This window comes from Cynara cardunculus, assembly GCF_001531365.2.
Source record: "Cynara cardunculus var. scolymus isolate 2C chromosome LG 2, CcrdV1, whole genome shotgun sequence".
Classification (NCBI taxonomy): domain Eukaryota; kingdom Viridiplantae; phylum Streptophyta; class Magnoliopsida; order Asterales; family Asteraceae; genus Cynara; species Cynara cardunculus.
In genome coordinates, this window is record NC_037529.1 from 3545532 (window position 1) to 3563542 (window position 18011).

Consider the following 18011-nt stretch of genomic DNA (forward strand, 5'->3'; position numbering starts at 1 on the left):
TTTACATATATATATGTTCACAGTTACTGAACATATCTATGAATAGATTGAAAATATGTGTATATGAAAAACATATATGATAGTGTAATTGTCTAATGTATATATTAATAGAAATTCAACAACCATATTAAATTCAATAAATAAAAGGATATCGGGTTCATCGGGTTTGGTTGAGTTCAAATAATAGTAACACAATATCAACCCAATACCTACGGTTTAACAAATTTACAACTTGATTAGATATCAGATTGCTTCGGGTTAAGTTATTTCACATTGGGTTGGGTTGAATTGATCGGGTTGGTCGGGTTTTTGAACACCCCTACCCCAACCATAGAAGTTTCTGATTCAATTGAACACAATTATAAGATCACACTAAAAATTCAATTACTTAAAGTTAAGGGGCAAAAGTGAAAATAAAAAAGTTTACAAACATTTATGGTAGCGTTAGACGACAGCAGCAGCAGCCGAAGCGGGAGATTGTGACTCTGTGAGGCGCCGAGAGGGAGGGCTGTTTGTTTACATCTGAATGAAACTATTCAGAGGCAGACACCCAAATTCTGTTTGATAAATCGTTCAAGCGGCGTCTGAATCACTACTTTAGCAGGACATAACCATACCATTCGATTTCTTGGTAGTAATAGTTTTCGCTGTTTTTATTTTTATTTTCTGCACAACAGATTAAACGAAAGCGGTTGCTAAGGGAAAGGGGTGTTTGAGAAGGCTTTAACGCCTGGTAACATACAGGGATAGCAGTCGAGGAAGGGGAGGCAGTTGGGTATTGAAGGAAACTCACCGTGAAGAAGTTAGCGACGAGGTCTGAATCCTTCCCCTCATATTGTTTGTTGTAGACTTCAGATTCTGAAACTTTGTTAAATTTCTTCGATTACACTACTTGTCATTGATTTTTTGTGTAATATTTCTTTGTTTTCTTATGATCACCAAGTGTTTGATAAAAGTTCCCAGTGAGAGATTTTGGTGTTACTGGTTGTAAATTTTTTAAATTGATCAACAAATGTTGCATATTGTTAGTGTGCTTTGATATTGCTTTGGTTCTTCACTGAAGCCTACAGAGAGTTAATATAATAATCTTGTCATGCAGACTTCCAATTCAAAGTTTGTACCAAACAACCAATTTTTATTATGCACTAAATCTTACATACCCTCTTATTTATCTGCACCAAATCATTGAGCATTGCAGATATGGGGGAAGCCATGAAAGAAACAAAGGTGATTGAGGATGTGAGGTCAGTGGTATTCAAGGAATCAGAGAGTTTAGAAGGCACTTGCACTAAAATCCAGGGCTACGATTTCAATCAGGGGATTAATTATTCAGAGCTTCTTAAATCCCTAGTCTCCACCGGCTTCCAAGCTTCTAATCTTGGTGATGCCATTGAAACCGTTAATCAAATGGTAAGTAGTTTGCTCTCGGTCCTGCTTTTTTTAACAGAATATTTGGAATGTATTGTTTTCCTCTTCTTGACTTTTTCTATGCTTTGCTGTGGAGTCTGAAATTAATTGGGAACTTTATTGGCCTAAAATCGGATACATTTGCATCAGAATTTGCATCTGTACCTAAATTTTCAAGAAGACGAGTTGCTACACCTTCAGCCTCGCGAAGCAAGCCAAGGAGCAAGTGCTCCTATCACGACGTTATACTGACATTTCTGTTTGATTTTTATGTGATATATCATAGGCATTGTTTAGGGTTTGTAATCGTGATTCTCTCCTCACTCTGAAGCAAATAGGAAACAAATAAAATTCTAACCCTCTCCTTATATTGTTGCATGATCTGAAGCAAATAGGAAACAAATAAAATTCTAACCCTCTCCTTATATTGTTGCATATTCTATAGTCGGTGTTTGTTAAACTGGTGTTCTCTTCATTGAACTTATTTGAGATGGATTTTTTCTTCTTGAATTTTACCAGTTGATTTATAGTTTGTAAGGTTAATAAGGGAACTTGATTGTTCACTTAACCAAGAAATAGCATTCCTTTCTTTTAATCTTCCCAAATTACGTGTTTTGTATGGTTTTGAGGAGTTAAATTTGATAATTGAAGCTAGATTGGAGGCTTTCTCATGAGCAAGTAACAGAAGATTGCAGTGAGGAGGAGAAGAACCCGACATACAGAGAGTCGGTCAGGTGCAAAATCTTCCTGGGGTTCACTTCAAACCTCATTTCCTCTGGTGTTCGAGACATCATTCGGTATCTACTTCAACATCATATGGTTAGTAATCATAACTTTGTGCTCATGAACATATGTATCAATCTGGTTCTCTGAAAATCAAAAGTTTACATGAAATCCAAGCTTACTAAGCATCCTTAGAATAATTTTCAAATATGGTTTACCTTATCTGTAATGATGCTTTAAAACTTCTGTTATTTAAATCTAGGTTGAAGTGATTGTTACAACTGCTGGTGGCATTGAGGAAGATCTCATAAAATGCCTTGCAGACACATACAGAGGTGAATTTTCTCTACCTGGTGCTGCCTTGCGTTCAAAAGGACTAAATCGTATTGGTAACTTGTTGGTGCCTAATGATAACTACTGTAAGTTTGAGGATTGGGTTATACCAATATTCGACCAAATGTTGGAAGAACAAAGTACAAAGGTATTTTACTTGCATCGAGGGTGTTGTTGATTTACATTTTCATAACTTATCGACTCTGCAAAGATTCTGAATCATCTCCAAGATGGTTGGCTTATGGTGAAATTGAGCACCACCCGCCAAGACCATACGTCCATATCCGTAACTTTATATAGACATCGATAGAGGTCACTTAGTAACACTATCAACCATTTTGACCGGTAACAACTATGTAACATAGTTCAAAAATTTCTTATTTTGCACCCATTTTGACCGGTAACATGCTGATCGTGTAACATTCTGTGACTTGGATACCCGTTTATAAAAGGGTTACGATGAAGTGGATGATAAATTTGATATCTACGTCATCAAATGTTCCAAGATCAGCAGGTTGCCGGTCTAAATGGGTAAAAAAAAAGGAAAATTTGAAACTTTATTACATTAATCGAGATTCTTTTGTTACACTTGATAGGAAGTAAACCAAACTTTGAGGCATTTTTCCCTCCATGAAATAACATCCAGGTTCATTCCCAACAACACTTAACATCTCAGATTGAAAATAAGAACTCCTAGTAATCCACTAATCCATGAGTACCAATTTTCTGAAAGCTATGTATTTGCATAGGGGTCTTCTAGCTGGACTTGAAAGAAGCTGTTATTTCTGGTTTCTCCACAAAAGAATACATAGATGGTGTTTATAAGTTGCCCTAGATGACAGACCAACTACTAGCGTCCATCTTGAACATGTAACAACTATATCTAAACTCGAAGTGGCCCACATTATGAAAGATTCTTGGTAGCCATTGACTTATATTCAGATCACATCAAAAGACATGAGGGAGAATGGGTCATGCGTTACTGTTTTTGCATCGGCAATATTATCCATTTTGTCAAATTTTAATGGAAGGTTTTTCACTTCAAATGAATTATGGCTCGTTATCTCTTGATGGAAAGAAGAGACTTTTCAGTTGAGATTTAAGGCATCTCAAAACTTTCATCAACCATCTTCTTTGAGCAAGTTGTGCAATAGAAATTCATACCCTATTCCCTTTTTGTTCAACAGCATGTGTTATGGACGCCGTCGAAAGTAATAGCACGTTTGGGGAAGGAGATTAACAACGAGAGTTCATATCTATATTGGGCATATAAGGTGATCTCTTATACAGCTCTATTTCAAGTGCTCGCACAAATTGCTCTCACATTTCTTTTAACAATCTCCTTTGATTTTGAATGTCAAACTTGTATATCACAATTTGTAGTTTTTATTTATTCTTCCATAGTTTTAACACCTATTCTTTTTTTATTTATAACACTTATTGTATCTTTTGATATAATTTTTTATTTATACTCCATAACATGGTTGTTCTTTTTATTGTAGAATGATATTCCAGTCTTCTGCCCTGGTTTGACAGATGGCTCTCTTGGAGACATGCTATATTTTCATTCCTTTCGCAACCCTGGTCTTGTTATTGACTTAGTACAAGGTGAGAAGATCCTCTCATTTTGACTTTCTTGGTCAAGCAAACAATCTTTTTTAGTTGACAACTGAAATAGATTTAATCTAATTTTGCAAAAGATGTGTTTTTTAGATAACATTCGTATCACTGAAACCAATATATATATATATATATATATATATATATATATATGCATCAGACACCAATGACACAAGGAATTTCAGAAGCTTTTAACAGGCCTTCAACAATTTTGCAAGGTCAACCAACATAGAGAAACACAACCACCTTTTTCTTGCATAACTAACTGATCAAGGTATCATCTATGAATGATCAATACCAATTCAACCTTTTTGACCAATGTATGGCTAATGGCTTGTCAAACATTAAGGCCATGTTTGGCAACCATAAGTTGGCTTTTTTTAAGCTTATTGAAAAATCCCGTCCAATTAGCCACTTTTTGAAAAGCCACTTCAAGTAGCGTTTCAATAAGTTCCAGGGCCCTTTTCCCACTTTTTTCCAATTACTCCCCTTGTATTTTTTTAAATAATTTTTTAACTTGTCATTTTAGGTCATTTTACATTGTCATCTAGCTTATCAACTAGTTTTTAATAAACATGACTAGTTTATGAGCCAGAAAGTAACAGCCAACGAAGCTTTTTAGCTAACATCTGGCTATCAGCTAGTTTGCCAAACATAGCCTAAATCTGTAAATCAGTATGGAAATTTCTGATAAACAAGCTTAAACTATATATTCCCAAAATTAACAGTGAAGAACAACTTCAAGTTTACAATGTTCAGTGAGTGGATTTTTGGGAACAAGTTGATTAGATGATTTAAACATGGCTTTCTGCATTAATCTATTATCGGGTTAGCACGAAGTAACTCAAGAACCAAGCTTAATGGTTGACTCTTTTTTCTCACTCTTCTCACCCCCTTTCTCTTCTTTTATCTCTTCTGTTCTACGAAATGCCAAAAAAAGAAAATCGAGTGGGGACTTAGAAAGGAGACGAGTTAAAATAAAGCAGAAGATGGGTGTACAGTTTTTAAATCCACCTCCAAAAAAAGGCAGAAAAAAGAAAAAAAAAATCATAAGCTTTGATTCCCACTTCATATATGACCATAATGAACTGGTATTTAGTAATGATGTTATCATATGATTTTATGGGTATTAATAGATTTTTTTTGGGTATTAATAGATTTGTCAACTGTTAAAACAGATATCAGGACGATTAACAGCGAAGCTGTGCATGCACATCCTAGGAAGACCGGGATGATCGTTCTAGGAGGAGGGTTGCCAAAGCATCACATTTGCAATGCCAATATGATGCGTAATGGTGCAGATTACGCTGTTTTTATCAACACGGCCCAAGAGTTCGATGGTAGTGATTCTGGTGCTCGTCCTGATGAAGCTGTGTCATGGGGGAAAATACGCGGATCTGCTAAATCCGTCAAGGTTTTTTCTTATCCTCTCCTTTTTTTAGTACCCCATTGATACCCGACATCTAGCTTAGGATAAAAACTTCTTTCTAGTACATCTCTCTATCCAGAAAAGAAATAAAAAAGCCAAGGGTATAAATGCATTCAAAATGGATTTGGATAAATGCAGTATTTTCTGGTTTGGTAGATGTTACAATTTTTTATAATTACTCGGTATCTTAAACCCATATAATCTTTAATTATATAAAAATGTTCGACTATTACTCTATTAGTCAATAGTGAAAATAAAATAACATTGTTTGGACCCAAATCGATAATATTTTCTAAGAATAGTAATTGTTGGACGAAAGGTTGGGTTCCAGTGAAAATTGAAGTTATGGTGAGAAGGATGAGAAGGGTGAGAAGGGATCTCCACCCTTGAATCAATCCTAATTGATGATCAACCCTAGTTAGATGCACTAGATCAATTCCCGTGAGGAGCGCAATTCATAGAATGGGGATGAGATTAAAAGTGATCAAAGATCCAAATCCCTTCTTATGTTTCTCATCTTAACTCCTATTCTCACATGGTCCTTCTTCTGAAGATTCCCAATCATTTGCAAACCTTCTAATTCATAAAAACTAGTCTCAACCATCCACCTAGGCTGATGTATATCCGGTTCCATAAATATCTAAATTGTTTCCAAGTCCAAAACGTTGATTATAACGAATGAACTCTAACATCTTCTGCAAATATCCCGATTATAATGAATGAACCCTCATCATTTTCCATAAATACCTCAATTGTTTGGTTTGTATGAATTAGAAGGTTTGCAAATGATCGAGACACTAGGTATGTAACTCCTTTCCAACTGAGCTACACGCCAGAGGCAATATGTTGTATTGTATTGTCATCATTCAGCAAAAGGCTTCATGGTTATGATGTTAATCATTCATGGTCATTGTTTTGGAGCAGGTGCATTGTGATGCAACAATTGCGTTCCCTTTACTCGTTGCAGAAACGTTTGCTGCAAAGAGGGCGAAACCAGATGAGCCAACAACACGATAAATGTAGATTCAAGGATGCTTAAGCCTGTTTTTATTGAAGTTATTCAACATTTTTACTTTATCGGTCGCTTTGTTATGTATTTATTGATTAAAGTACCATTACGCTCTACATTGAGACGACAAAGTTGGAAGTGGTTTGAAACTTATAAGATCAGGTTGTGGTCGATTGGGGTCGTGATGTTGTAGGTCTTTGAGCATTTTCCGCATAGCTCGATCATTGTAGCTTTGCAAATCAAAAGGTTGAAACTTTGGATGGATATGGAACACAAAAATATCATTGTTCTAAAAGGCTCGTCAAGACAACCGTCAGTGGCACGTCATAGCTCAAGGCTCGTGTCTGATACCATGTTAAGCCTGTAGCACATCATGGTCTATTGCGTAGTTTTTGTAACACGATAATTAATTTTTTTATTCCTTTTTCAATAACTTTTTTAGTTTTAAGCATATAACTTAATTTAAATTATATAATATTACTGGCTAAAACATGTGTATATACATAATTGTTTATGTGATATACAACTTTGCAGTCATAAATCACGTTTAGAAAAACGTCGTGATCTCACCAGCCTCACGTATTTAGAACCTTAAATTTATTTTAGATCTTTCTACATAGGCCCGAAACTTAGGGGTCTGTGGATTATATGTCCATACATATTGTAAAGGTTTTTGTTTGAAAGTTTTTTGTATAGACGAAAGGAAAAGTTTGAAAAAAAACTTTATTTTTTTGCATAAAACTCTCTCTTAAAAGTTTATTGAATAAACCACTTTTTATATTATTAAAGCCACTACCAAACAATCATCTACAACTAACCGAGAATAAGCTGCGAATCTCATTAAGCTAAGCTGCTAAAAAAACAAGCACTTCTTAATACAACTACATAAAGAAAGGTTTACTACAAACCATCCGGTATTACAACCTCGTATAAAAATCGGCCTTTTCTATTATTCAAACGATAAACAAACAAATCAATACACAAATATATAAACAAGCAGTTTACGACGTTACATGTATTATCTACACAGAAAACGTATATGTACTTACGGGCGACTTGTTCGTAGGGACTCTAAACGAGCAGCTATCGAGTCATAGTCAGGAAGCTTCGGATGAACATGGATTGCTTTCTTAACTAAACTGGTAGTACCTCCTGATTCACCACTCGTCCTTGGAGAACTGGGTTCATCTGAGAAAGGAACCGAACCGGAGACAACCGTTTCAGGCTCGTGTACGGGATCAACATGACTTTTTGAATAAGGAACCGAAGGAGATCCTCTGGTGATCTTGGTTTTACCCGATTCAACAGTGTTTATCGAACGAGCGGGTTTGCGAGTCGGGATCTTATGCTCTCGGATCGTCTCCACAACCTCTTCTTTCAAATTCACAGATGGGATTTCATCACCATAAGACCGATTGCTGGTCCTTTCTTGTGCTGCGGTGCTACCAATTTCTGTCGTTTTTCTTGCAGGGATAAACGTTTGCCGTGATTCAGGAATTTGTTTAGCAACTTCTTCGAACCGCCTTGCATAGGAACGGGGCTCATCTAGATCGTCATCTGAGTAAGAATTCTGACTGGGCTTCTTGTAGTCACTAGAGCTAGAAATTACTGTTTTGGGCGCAGGAGGTCCTCTTGTCCTTCGAGAAACCCCTGAACCCAAACGAACCCTACTCGATGCTTGTTTCAAAACCATTTCCTCCTTCTCAGAATCAGTTCCTTCATCATCATCGAAGAATGCAGCAGAAGACGGATATCGTGATCTGGTGTTTGCTTGCTTGCTTGCTTTCTCAGAAGACTGTACCGGAAGCTTGTAATCATTTGAATCAGAGTCAGAACTTGATATAGAAACACAAAAATTTGGTCTTTTATCTTCCATCTTATTCATTACCGAATCTAAACCAGATGTTTCGCCTCCTGTTACAGAACTTTCCTCAACCGACTTCTTGTACAAATCCGAGGCATTAGATACTGGACTTTTGGTGTACGGTGGGTACCTAAGACCACCTTTGTTTCGAAGACCGCCGGTCAATGTTCCAAAGTTTAACTCCTTTCTAGCATCCAAATCATTAGATTGATTTAAGGAATCATTCTTACCACCTTCAAATGTATCAACTGATTCTTGGTCTTTCTCTTCATCCTCAGGGTTGAAAAAAGATGATTCCTTTTCAACCAAATCATTCAATTCAATTCGGTTTTTTCTTGAATTAAAATCTTGCTTAGACTCCAAAGATAATGGTTCAGGATTTGTAGAGAAAAGATCTGTTTCACTTTCGGAATCTGGACCATCCGAACGATCAAAATTCGCAAGAATGTGATCATCCGTCTCTAAAGGTGCCGTATATTTCACTGAGTGGTCAGGGAAGGAGACACTTTCTGAAAAAAGAGGTGATTGAGAACTTACCTGCTCAATTGTGTTGCTCTTGTTCCACATCTGATCATTTTCTAGGGAACGAGTAGGAGATACTTCATCGTCCTCAAATCCCGTATCAAACCTAGGGCCACCACCATCATCATCAGAGATAGCTTCATCATCTCTACCGGAATCAAGATTGGAGTTCGTTTTCGCAAAAAGGTTTCTTTCGCCGACAGCAGCAAAAGGATTACCAACAACACTTCTTTTAGTAAATTTCTGATGGTCAGGCACTTCAAGTTCATCACTGGTAGAATGAGAGGATCCATGGGTTGGTTGCGTTTTAGTAGATTCTTCTGCGAAGCAATTAATATCTTCGGATTCTGAACTATCTTTCTTGCCACTCGCCAACTCAGCTTTAGATTCTTCAAATCCTTCCGAAGTAGTCATTTTCGGATGGGGAGGATCAGGATCAGGATCTTGATCTTGATTCAAGGATTCTTCAAAATACCCATCTGCCATGTGGAAATTGTTTACCAATTTCTCATCCTCAATTGAATCATTATTGGATCTAAAGGAAGTTGGCATACTGGATCTTGAATTACCACCATGACTATCCCCAGCAAATCTTTCAGTAGCTTTTTTTGAAGTATTATGTTCACTTCGATCTGTTTTCTGATTCAGCATCTTAGGTTTTCTATCATGAGAGGAGCTTTCATTCAAATCTCGAGAATGATGTTCCCCAGTAAATCCTGAAGGAGCAGAAACACGAGAAGCTTCGTCCCTAATGTCAGACACATGTGATCCAGTTGGATACTGCTTGACAATCTTCTCATCTCTCGAGAATTGCGCAGCAGCTCTAGCAGCCATTGCTGCTCGTTCTGCAGACTCGGCTGCTGCTTGTGCTGCAGAAGTAGCATCCTTGAATTCCATGTTCCAGTTCTCCCTACCTGATGAAAAGTCATTGTTGCCCCTGGGAACTGGCTGCCTCATTTCCATCCTCTCAGAAGTTACTCCTGATTAGGTCAGAGATGAGCCTAAGCATTAACATAGTTGCATTTGGGACCTCTCTTTCATTATGTTTCCGCCGAAAACCTTCCTCCCAAACGTGGGAAGAAAGGGAGGGAAAAAAAATTCTGAAATGAGTTTGTGATCTTTTATAACAAAAATACCCTTGCAAGGAAAAGTGAGAAAAACAAATATAAAGGGTATATTTGTAAAAATGACATCTTTCCTTTCCATTATTTTCCCTCCCTTACCTTTGCTTCCCAAACTTGAGAACATAGTATAAACACTACAATAAAATCGGGTTTAAAGGACGCCACAAATCTCTAAATGTCCTGAGAGACTACCTTATAGGACTTCAATTTATAGGATCAAACAGATGAGTGCCCTATGTAAGAGCGTTGCAATAGGTTTATAGGACGTTTTTGAGCATTTTAAATAGTTCTTTAGAAAACTTTTGAAATAAAGAATTGTATTAAAAAATTTGTGACATTATTTGAAAAAATGTCCTATAAAAAGATGTGTTTATATAGGACCAAACATAAAAGAATCCTATGTAAGAGCATTGCAAGAGGTTTACAGGACGCTTTTGCATAGATTTTTAGGACACTTTTGAAATAACGTGTCATATTAAATAATTTATACGATATTATTGGCAAGTGTCCTATAAATAGATGTGTTTATAAGACACCTCTCAAAAGTTTCATATAACAAACTAATATGACAGTTTATTTTAAAAGTGTCCCGAAAACTATTTAAGACGCCCAAAAGCGTCTTCACATATTGCAATGCACTTACATAGAACGCATATTTGTTTGGTCCTATAAATTTAAGTCTTATAAAGTACTCAATTAGGGGACAATTATAGAATTGTGGTGTCCTATAACACAATTTTGTTGTAGTGGAAGTTGTGACATACGGAAAACTAAATGATGATCAGTGATTATACCTGAAGACCTCATATCAGCATGAGTAGCGGCAGATGATGTTTCAACGCCAACATTATCTGTAGAAGTTGTATTACGAGTGTCGAGTGTGTATTTTCTGTTCTGCTGAGCGAAATCAATCGGTGCATCCTGTTTTTCTTTACGACTATGCACCACATCGCTATTTGAAGCTTGAGTCTTAGGAGGATCAACAGTTGTCATGCCGATCTTCTCAAAGCTCGATGGCCCATTCTACTCAAATTAATCAAGTCCAAAGAGAAATAAGATACAAATTTCAACAGGTTTCCGATCTAACGATACTAACAAAGAGCTCTCTCACCAACAAGTCGCTTGTAGGCTTCGACTCTTTCTCCTCAAACGAAGTTGGATCCCATTTGATGTTGTGTTCTTTCGCCACATCACTTAATACTTTAATTTTTGTCTGCAAGTCAGGAGCTACCGCAGATAACTTCTCAACCAACTGAAAACAGAACATTACAACAAATACGATGAATACTATTTTCAAAAAGCATGATGCAACTATACCTTGATAGAACCTTCCAAATATTTAAGGAGTAGGCAAGCGCCAACTTACCAAGCGGCTTACACCACAATCAGGACGTAGCTCGGTAGCTGCAGAAATGAACTCTTTCCCATATTTTCTGGTGAAATGTTTTCGGATATCAGAAAGTTCTGATATGTCGGAACATCTAGGAGCTGCAAATATCACACTTGTGACTGCTTCCTTCAGGTCCATGGGACAAATTCTACAAAATTTCCACCGAATATTTTTCACCCATAAACTCAATAGGCTAGTATGTTCATAATGGGTAGGTTCATTCAGGAACCTCAAATATTTTAGGAACCATGAACCACCTATTTCGTGAGTATTCATGATGAATATCATTCATCAATCATCATGAATATTTTATCATGTTATTCATCATGAATACTCACAAAATAGGTGGTTAATGGGTCCCTAAAATATTTAAGGTTCCTAAATGAATCTCCCTCATGATGGGAAAGTGAAAATATCATTCTAAGTAAATAAGTTGGCTTACTTTTGGGATTCAATAATGGGCATGCGTGATACAATAAGTTCACAGTATATCTCAATCAACTCATATGCTGCCACCATCTTTTCTTCCCGAATCACATGTTCAACCTGATAGAACATTGTAGAAAACAATATATAGGAAATCAGGCTATATGATATCACCACCCATAACCACAAAAACATGCACATGAAACAATTATCAATAGATTCAACAAACAAGTCACAAGTTAAGGGTCAAAACTACAAGCTAGTAGAAGAGAAGCCCAAAAGCCACTTGTTTGGCTCAACACCAGTAAACGATGAATCTTTATGCGTTGAGCAGGCCCGGCCTTAGGGTGGGGCTGTTAGGGCGATTGCCCTGGACAGCACAGCCAAGGGGGATTAATTTTAATGCACTAAGGGGCAAGGGCCTGTTTGTTAGCAGATTAATTAGCTTAACGGGACTCACAGCTTATTCAGTCAGCCATATATCACTCTTTGGTACTGGCTTTAATGATATAGAAAGTTGCTTATTCAGTAAGCCTATAGAGGGAGCCCTTTGCAGAAAGCGAAATTTTTTCCTGCCCCTCCCAGTTACAAAAACACGCTCTTTCCACTAGATCAACACAAAAGGATTCTTCGTTTACTAGGTTCCAGTGAGAATGAAAGTTATCCTAATTGAAGAGAACTACTAGATTAACACTGATCAATTCCCGGCTAAAGAGCAATTCATGGGTTGTTCTGGGATCAAATGAGATCAATGGTTCAAATCCCTTTTTACATTTCTCATCTTAATTCCTATTGTCACACGATCCTTCGTCTTGAGATTACAAAAACAAATTCCTATTTTTGTTCAAATTTCAATGTTGATATTGCAATCTCAATGTTGAGAGTACAATATCACCACTCATAATCACATAAACATGCACACAAAAAATTATCAATACATTGAATCAGAAGCAATCATAGAAAAGTTCAATGGTTCTTTATCGTGATTCAGATGAACAATTAAAATGAGACAAAGAAGTAACGTACTCGAATACGTGCAGTACGATCTTGGCCTGTATCAAGCAACTGAGATAGATCTCGTTTCATCTGATTAATCTGTACTCCTTTCTTATTTTTCATCAATTTGATCCGCGAGATTGCTAGTTTCAACGACGTCTTACTGTGTATATCAATCAAATCAAACATCCAAAGTGAATCCTCATAGAAACATATTATTTTTTAATCACAATAAATTCATGTAAGAATCATTACCATTTAGCAGGCTTGAAGCTCTTGTGAAGCATTGCGTTAGACTGAATGGAAGTGTTGGATCGAGTGTAGAAATTAGGGTTTGTGTTATCGCGTAAAACGGAAGGAATCCTACAAATGAATGGATGTAAAGACAGCAGAATAATATATATATATGAATTAAGATTGGGGAAGAATTGAATAATCTTGATCTGGAAGACTTGAATTCTTGAAATTCAGTGGAAGAAACGAAAAGTATTGGGGGTGGAAAAGCTGACGATGGAGTTCCAAGAAACTCACCCCCTTGTTATGAGTGATCTCCAAAATAGTGAGGTGGCATTTTGTTAAATGAATTAGAATTTAAAGAAATTGAAATGAAATTTAATCATGTATTTATTGGAAACAATTCAAATAAAATTTGTTAAATTAATCTGAATTTTTCTGTTTGATTTGTTGAATATAATAATGGTGGTGGGATGGAGGTTGTAATGCTTTTGATGGTAGTGGTTAGAGATGGCCAAATCGGCCTGGCCTAGGATCGACGAAGGACCGGTAAGAATTGGTTATGGGACTGAAAATCGGGACCGGTTGAGGTTTTTGATAGTTTCGTAGTAAATATGGGAGATGAGACTTTGTTTTGGGTGAAAAAGGAGGTAAACATCATGTATATTCGACTTTTACGAGTTGGGGCTGAGTTGACTCGGCTGAAAACTCGGTTTGACCATTAATCACTAAAAATTGCATAACTTTTCGCTCGAACCTCCGTTTTTGACGTGATTTTCGCTCATGCGTTCGTAAAGAGATAATCTACAACTTACAATAAAAATATTTCAGAAAATATCTTTCAATAAAAGTCAGTTTTTATGTATCCGTAACGTAGATATTGATGCTTTTGACCCGTTTTTTTCCAATTGTTTTACCCCGGGCCTCGTATGATGGTTCCAACTATTTCATATATGGTGACAATCATCAGATTTCAACAAACCAAATGCTACGTACAGATTTTTTAGTTGTTTTCAACAAACCAAATGCTACGTACAGATTACAAAATTTGAATTCATCTATTTAGTATTTACTCGACAATCTTTAGTGACTGCTGCAAAATATTTAAGATATAATTTTAATTTACATTTTTTTTATATTTTGCTACAACCAAAAAAGCTATTTTAAATATTTAATTTATTAATGAAACATTTTATTAAATTGTGTAGCAATCAACTATCACAATTACTTTGGTCATGTTTAATAATCATAAAGTAGCTCGTTTTTTTCAACCACAAGGGTTGTGTCTTATTGGTTTGAGCTTGACTCCAAAGATCAAAAGTACTAGGAGGTCTCAGGTTCAAATTCAAGAAGAAATAAAAATCCCCTTGTGGTCACGGAGGTTCAAATGCGATGACTCCGGGCTATCTGCAAAGCAGCTGGTCGTCCTGGATTAGTCGGCTCGCATAGCGGGTTGAATATCCAGGTTAATAAAAAAAAAAAAGTAGCTCGTTTTTTAAATGTATTGAAAAAGATTCATTTGGTAAGTCATACAGTAGCTTATAAGCACCAAAGGGCCTTTGCCCTAACATCGAAGTCTTTTGCCTTCATGGGAGGTCAAATGGTTCAAGCCTCAACATAGGTAAGAAGAGTGTGTGAGTTCAAATATTATATACTTTAAAAAAAGTAGCTTGTAAGCTGGTGTTTCAAAAAACTAGTTGAAATACGTTTTATAAAGTTCTAGGGGGTTTTTTTCCTGGTTTTTTCCCGATTATGCTTCTTATGTTTTAAATAAATAACTAAAAATCCTACCAGTTTAAGTCATATAACATTGTCATCTAGTTTATCAACAAACTAGTCCATTTTATCAATTAGCTCCTTAACCTGCAACTATCTTACTAGCGAACAACTAGCTTATCAACTAGCATTTTATATAAATTCAAGGTTCTAAATGGCATGAGTGTGTCGTGGGGGCGAGGCCAAACCTCAAGCCTTAGGAGCCACGTCAAGGTCACGCCATTTTTCAAGACGTGACTTGTGATGACAAATCTTTATATCATAACATATATATATATATATATATATATGTATGTTTGCTACTATTTACTCAACGAGTCAATGATATTAAACAATTCAAATTAGATTAAATATTAAAAACTAACAAATAAGACATTAAAAATGTAAGAAAAATCAAATATCTGGTTACAAAACCGTGCACTAGGCCATGGCGTGCCAAACGCTTGACGTGGCGTGAGACACAAGCCTTGAGTCACGGCAGCCGTGTGGCAAGCCTTTTAGAAAAGTGTATATGATCATATACCCTTTCGTCTTCTTGATATCTGTCATTAACCACACCAAACTAGACAACCGCGAAGTAGGGTCCGGAGGAAATTACAATCAAAACACAAACAACTAATGATGATCAAGATCAATGTAATGCGAGTTATGTCATACTTTCTTGTTACAAATTGAATTTGTAAGGTAACTTTTACAAAAAATGGGGTCATGATCGACTGTATAAAAGTTTCATCTCCAAAAATTGTGTAGAAAGCCAATTAGAGTTCAATCTTAGAGTTACCAAACTGGCTAAATAAGATGGCCATGTCCATACCCTGTTGCATTGTAGGCACTGCAGTGTCATAGGGGCAGTCCTTAGAGAACCCCGTGTTGCCGGATTTCTGAACTTTCTTTATGCAGCGCTTGAACTTTTCGTGGCATTTCACATTAGTCATTCCTAGACAATACAGGTTACACGAGTCACTATAGTGCAAGATAAAAACATATCTGTATTTGCTTAAATATAGTATTCTTCAGCAAAAGAGATGCAGAGTGGGCTTATGACTGAAAACCATGCCCTTGATCACAAACTAAATGTGCAATATAAATCACCCATGAACTCGTAAGGAATTATCCCAAAAGCTTGAATCTGCATACACTTCAGTGATTTTTTTTCATCTCACTTGTAAAATGAAGGTCCTCTATACCCCTACACATCCTACCCTCCCCACTCCCCGATCCTACCTCTGTGTGAGATAATTGTTTGGTTTGGTATGCTGAATGCATACCTTATTAATGGTATGCAAATAAATGATATAAATTCATAACAGTCTTGCCAACCAAAAAAAAAAAAAAACTAGAGAATACCATCTTCTATGTTGCAGTTTACTTGGTTGAGGTGGCTTTCCATTTTTCCAAGAAAAAACTACATCCAACACCCAAGAAGCTGAATGCATTAATCAACTGCTGGGAGTTTGCCAGTATCTTATCAAAATGATTTTGCTTCTAGCTTGAACTTTAAGGGATGAGATCCTTAGGCATCTAATCATTAAACTGGGCCATACAAGCAAGTCTGTGAAGTCATAAATCTTTTGTGAATCCTCCTATCCATGCGCTTGACATTTCATCAGACATCGATGTTAGTAATTGATGTCACCTTGTTGATTGTTTCCCCTTGGCATTATCATCAGCAAGAGCTATTTACAATTATAATCATATAGCTTCCACAATCCATACTGTAAATGCTAGAACCATTGAGGTCGAGCATCAACTCTATGCCTAAAATCAAGCATGTTAGTTCATATCAACTGCTTAGCACACTTGCTAAGTAAACATTGGCCAAGCAAGATTGTAGGATAAGTAACAAATAACAATACTTGCAAAGATAGCACCCATATAACATAGCAGAATGTAAAAGAATGGGTTATGCATTTCAAGTGTCGAATGAGTTGCGAGTAAATCAAGAGGCATAGTCATTCCTAAAACCTCCAGTTTCAGGACAGTCGAGTGATCTAATCAAACTTTCCTGACAACGGTTCATTACGTGAGAACCCTACAACAAACTCTATGAGCTTAACATCCCAAACTTATCCCACAAGCAGTTTAATCTCTGAATTTTTGTTCCAGAATATCTTCTCAGTTTTACCATAAGTTAACATTGATAGGGATCCATAGAAACTATGTTATCTATGTCATCAATTCTAAATCACCATCAAAGCTTAAATCATCTAGATCAATAGACACAGCACAGATTAAGAAACAAGAGCCACATCAAATGGAAATCAAACATTCAGTAAAACGTGATTAATTCTTTTACATTCACAAACAAACCTTTTTTCTCGACGCAATCGTCATGAATCTGACAGCAAGCATCAAGATCATCGCACGGCTTTTCACCTGGACATCCGGTCCATCCAACACCGCAGTACTTCCCGTATCTAATCCCAATCGCTGATAACGCGTAACGAATCAATAAATCAAATCAATTAATTCGAAGAACTTCCATAGAAAATCTAAAAACATGAAAAAGAGCATTACAGTTACAGTTTTCCGCCACGCATTTCTTGCTGCATCTAACCTGCCAATTAATTTATTGCACTTGATGAACCGCGTAATTTGAATTTTGTATAAAATTACACGGATATGAAGCTACGTAGATAGAGATTTACAAACCTGAGATGCATCCGTAGATTCTGCAAACGCAATGCTGATGATTATGAATGAGATTTTCATCCAAATCATCATCTCTAGATTATAGATATACAGATTTTGTATCCAGAAATGTGGCCGGAGTTCGACTCTCTACTCGTTTCGGCTTCTCCGGTTGGTTTTCTTCCAGGTAGTGCCTGACGTGTTTCCTTCATTCTGATTGGTCCTTTTTTTTTCCTTTAATTTATTTTTTAATTTTCTGGTCCCATACATACCACAAAAAATAAATTTAACATTAAATAATAGTAAAAAATATGGCAAGATCAATTCATCAATGTTTGTAATTAATAAAAAAAATACAATAATAATAATAATAATAATAATAATAATAATAATAATAATAATAATAATACAACTACTTAACAGTTCATGTTTAATCGAAAAGTTAAACCGCAGATTTTCGTTTCAGTTTACGTACAGGTGGCAAGTGCCACCGTATTATCCCTCCATTGAAAAGTAAAAAAAAAATT

The 18011-nt window shown here is 36.3% G+C and overlaps 3 protein-coding genes across 10 annotated transcripts; 1 reads left to right on the plus strand and 2 right to left on the minus strand.

The window, feature by feature from the left end:
• The first annotated feature begins 463 nt into the window (after positions 1 to 463).
• LOC112506980 (deoxyhypusine synthase) lies at positions 464 to 6710 on the plus strand. 4 transcript variants are annotated; one of them, XM_025111348.1, is made up of 9 exons: positions 467 to 631; positions 721 to 814; positions 1199 to 1410; positions 2059 to 2226; positions 2393 to 2611; positions 3651 to 3737; positions 3966 to 4071; positions 5262 to 5497; positions 6437 to 6710. In XM_025111348.1, exons 3-9 carry the CDS (start codon positions 1201 to 1203, stop codon positions 6527 to 6529), a joined length of 1119 nt encoding a protein of 372 aa, XP_024967116.1. In that variant the 5' UTR covers positions 467 to 631; positions 721 to 814; positions 1199 to 1200; the 3' UTR covers positions 6530 to 6710. The 4 variants fall into 4 exon arrangements, with proteins under 4 accessions (XP_024967114.1, XP_024967116.1, XP_024967115.1 ...); XM_025111347.1 differs by having other exon boundaries at positions 473 to 631; positions 745 to 814; XM_025111346.1 differs by having other exon boundaries at positions 464 to 814.
• A 662-nt stretch (positions 6711 to 7372) lies between these two features.
• On the minus strand, positions 7373 to 13355 carry LOC112506979 (dentin sialophosphoprotein-like). 5 transcript variants are annotated; one of them, XM_025111344.1, is made up of 8 exons: positions 13099 to 13355; positions 12874 to 13006; positions 11864 to 11967; positions 11398 to 11569; positions 11143 to 11283; positions 10826 to 11054; positions 8923 to 9887; positions 7373 to 8316 (listed from the first exon to the last, which is right to left on the minus strand). In XM_025111344.1, exons 1-8 carry the CDS (start codon positions 13128 to 13130, stop codon positions 7567 to 7569), a joined length of 2526 nt encoding a protein of 841 aa, XP_024967112.1. In that variant the 5' UTR covers positions 13131 to 13355; the 3' UTR covers positions 7373 to 7566. The 5 variants fall into 5 exon arrangements, with proteins under 5 accessions (XP_024967112.1, XP_024967111.1, XP_024967110.1 ...); XM_025111343.1 differs by having other exon boundaries at positions 7373 to 8328; XM_025111342.1 differs by having other exon boundaries at positions 7373 to 8328; positions 8410 to 9887.
• Positions 13356 to 15447: 2092 nt separating this feature from the next.
• LOC112507626 (probable phospholipase A2 homolog 1) lies at positions 15448 to 17683 on the minus strand. Its single transcript, XM_025112274.1, has 4 exons — positions 17506 to 17683; positions 17371 to 17410; positions 17164 to 17283; positions 15448 to 15790 (listed from the first exon to the last, which is right to left on the minus strand). Exons 1-4 carry the CDS (start codon positions 17575 to 17577, stop codon positions 15612 to 15614), a joined length of 411 nt encoding a protein of 136 aa, XP_024968042.1. The 5' UTR covers positions 17578 to 17683; the 3' UTR covers positions 15448 to 15611.
• Between the last annotated feature and the right edge of the window lie 328 nt (positions 17684 to 18011).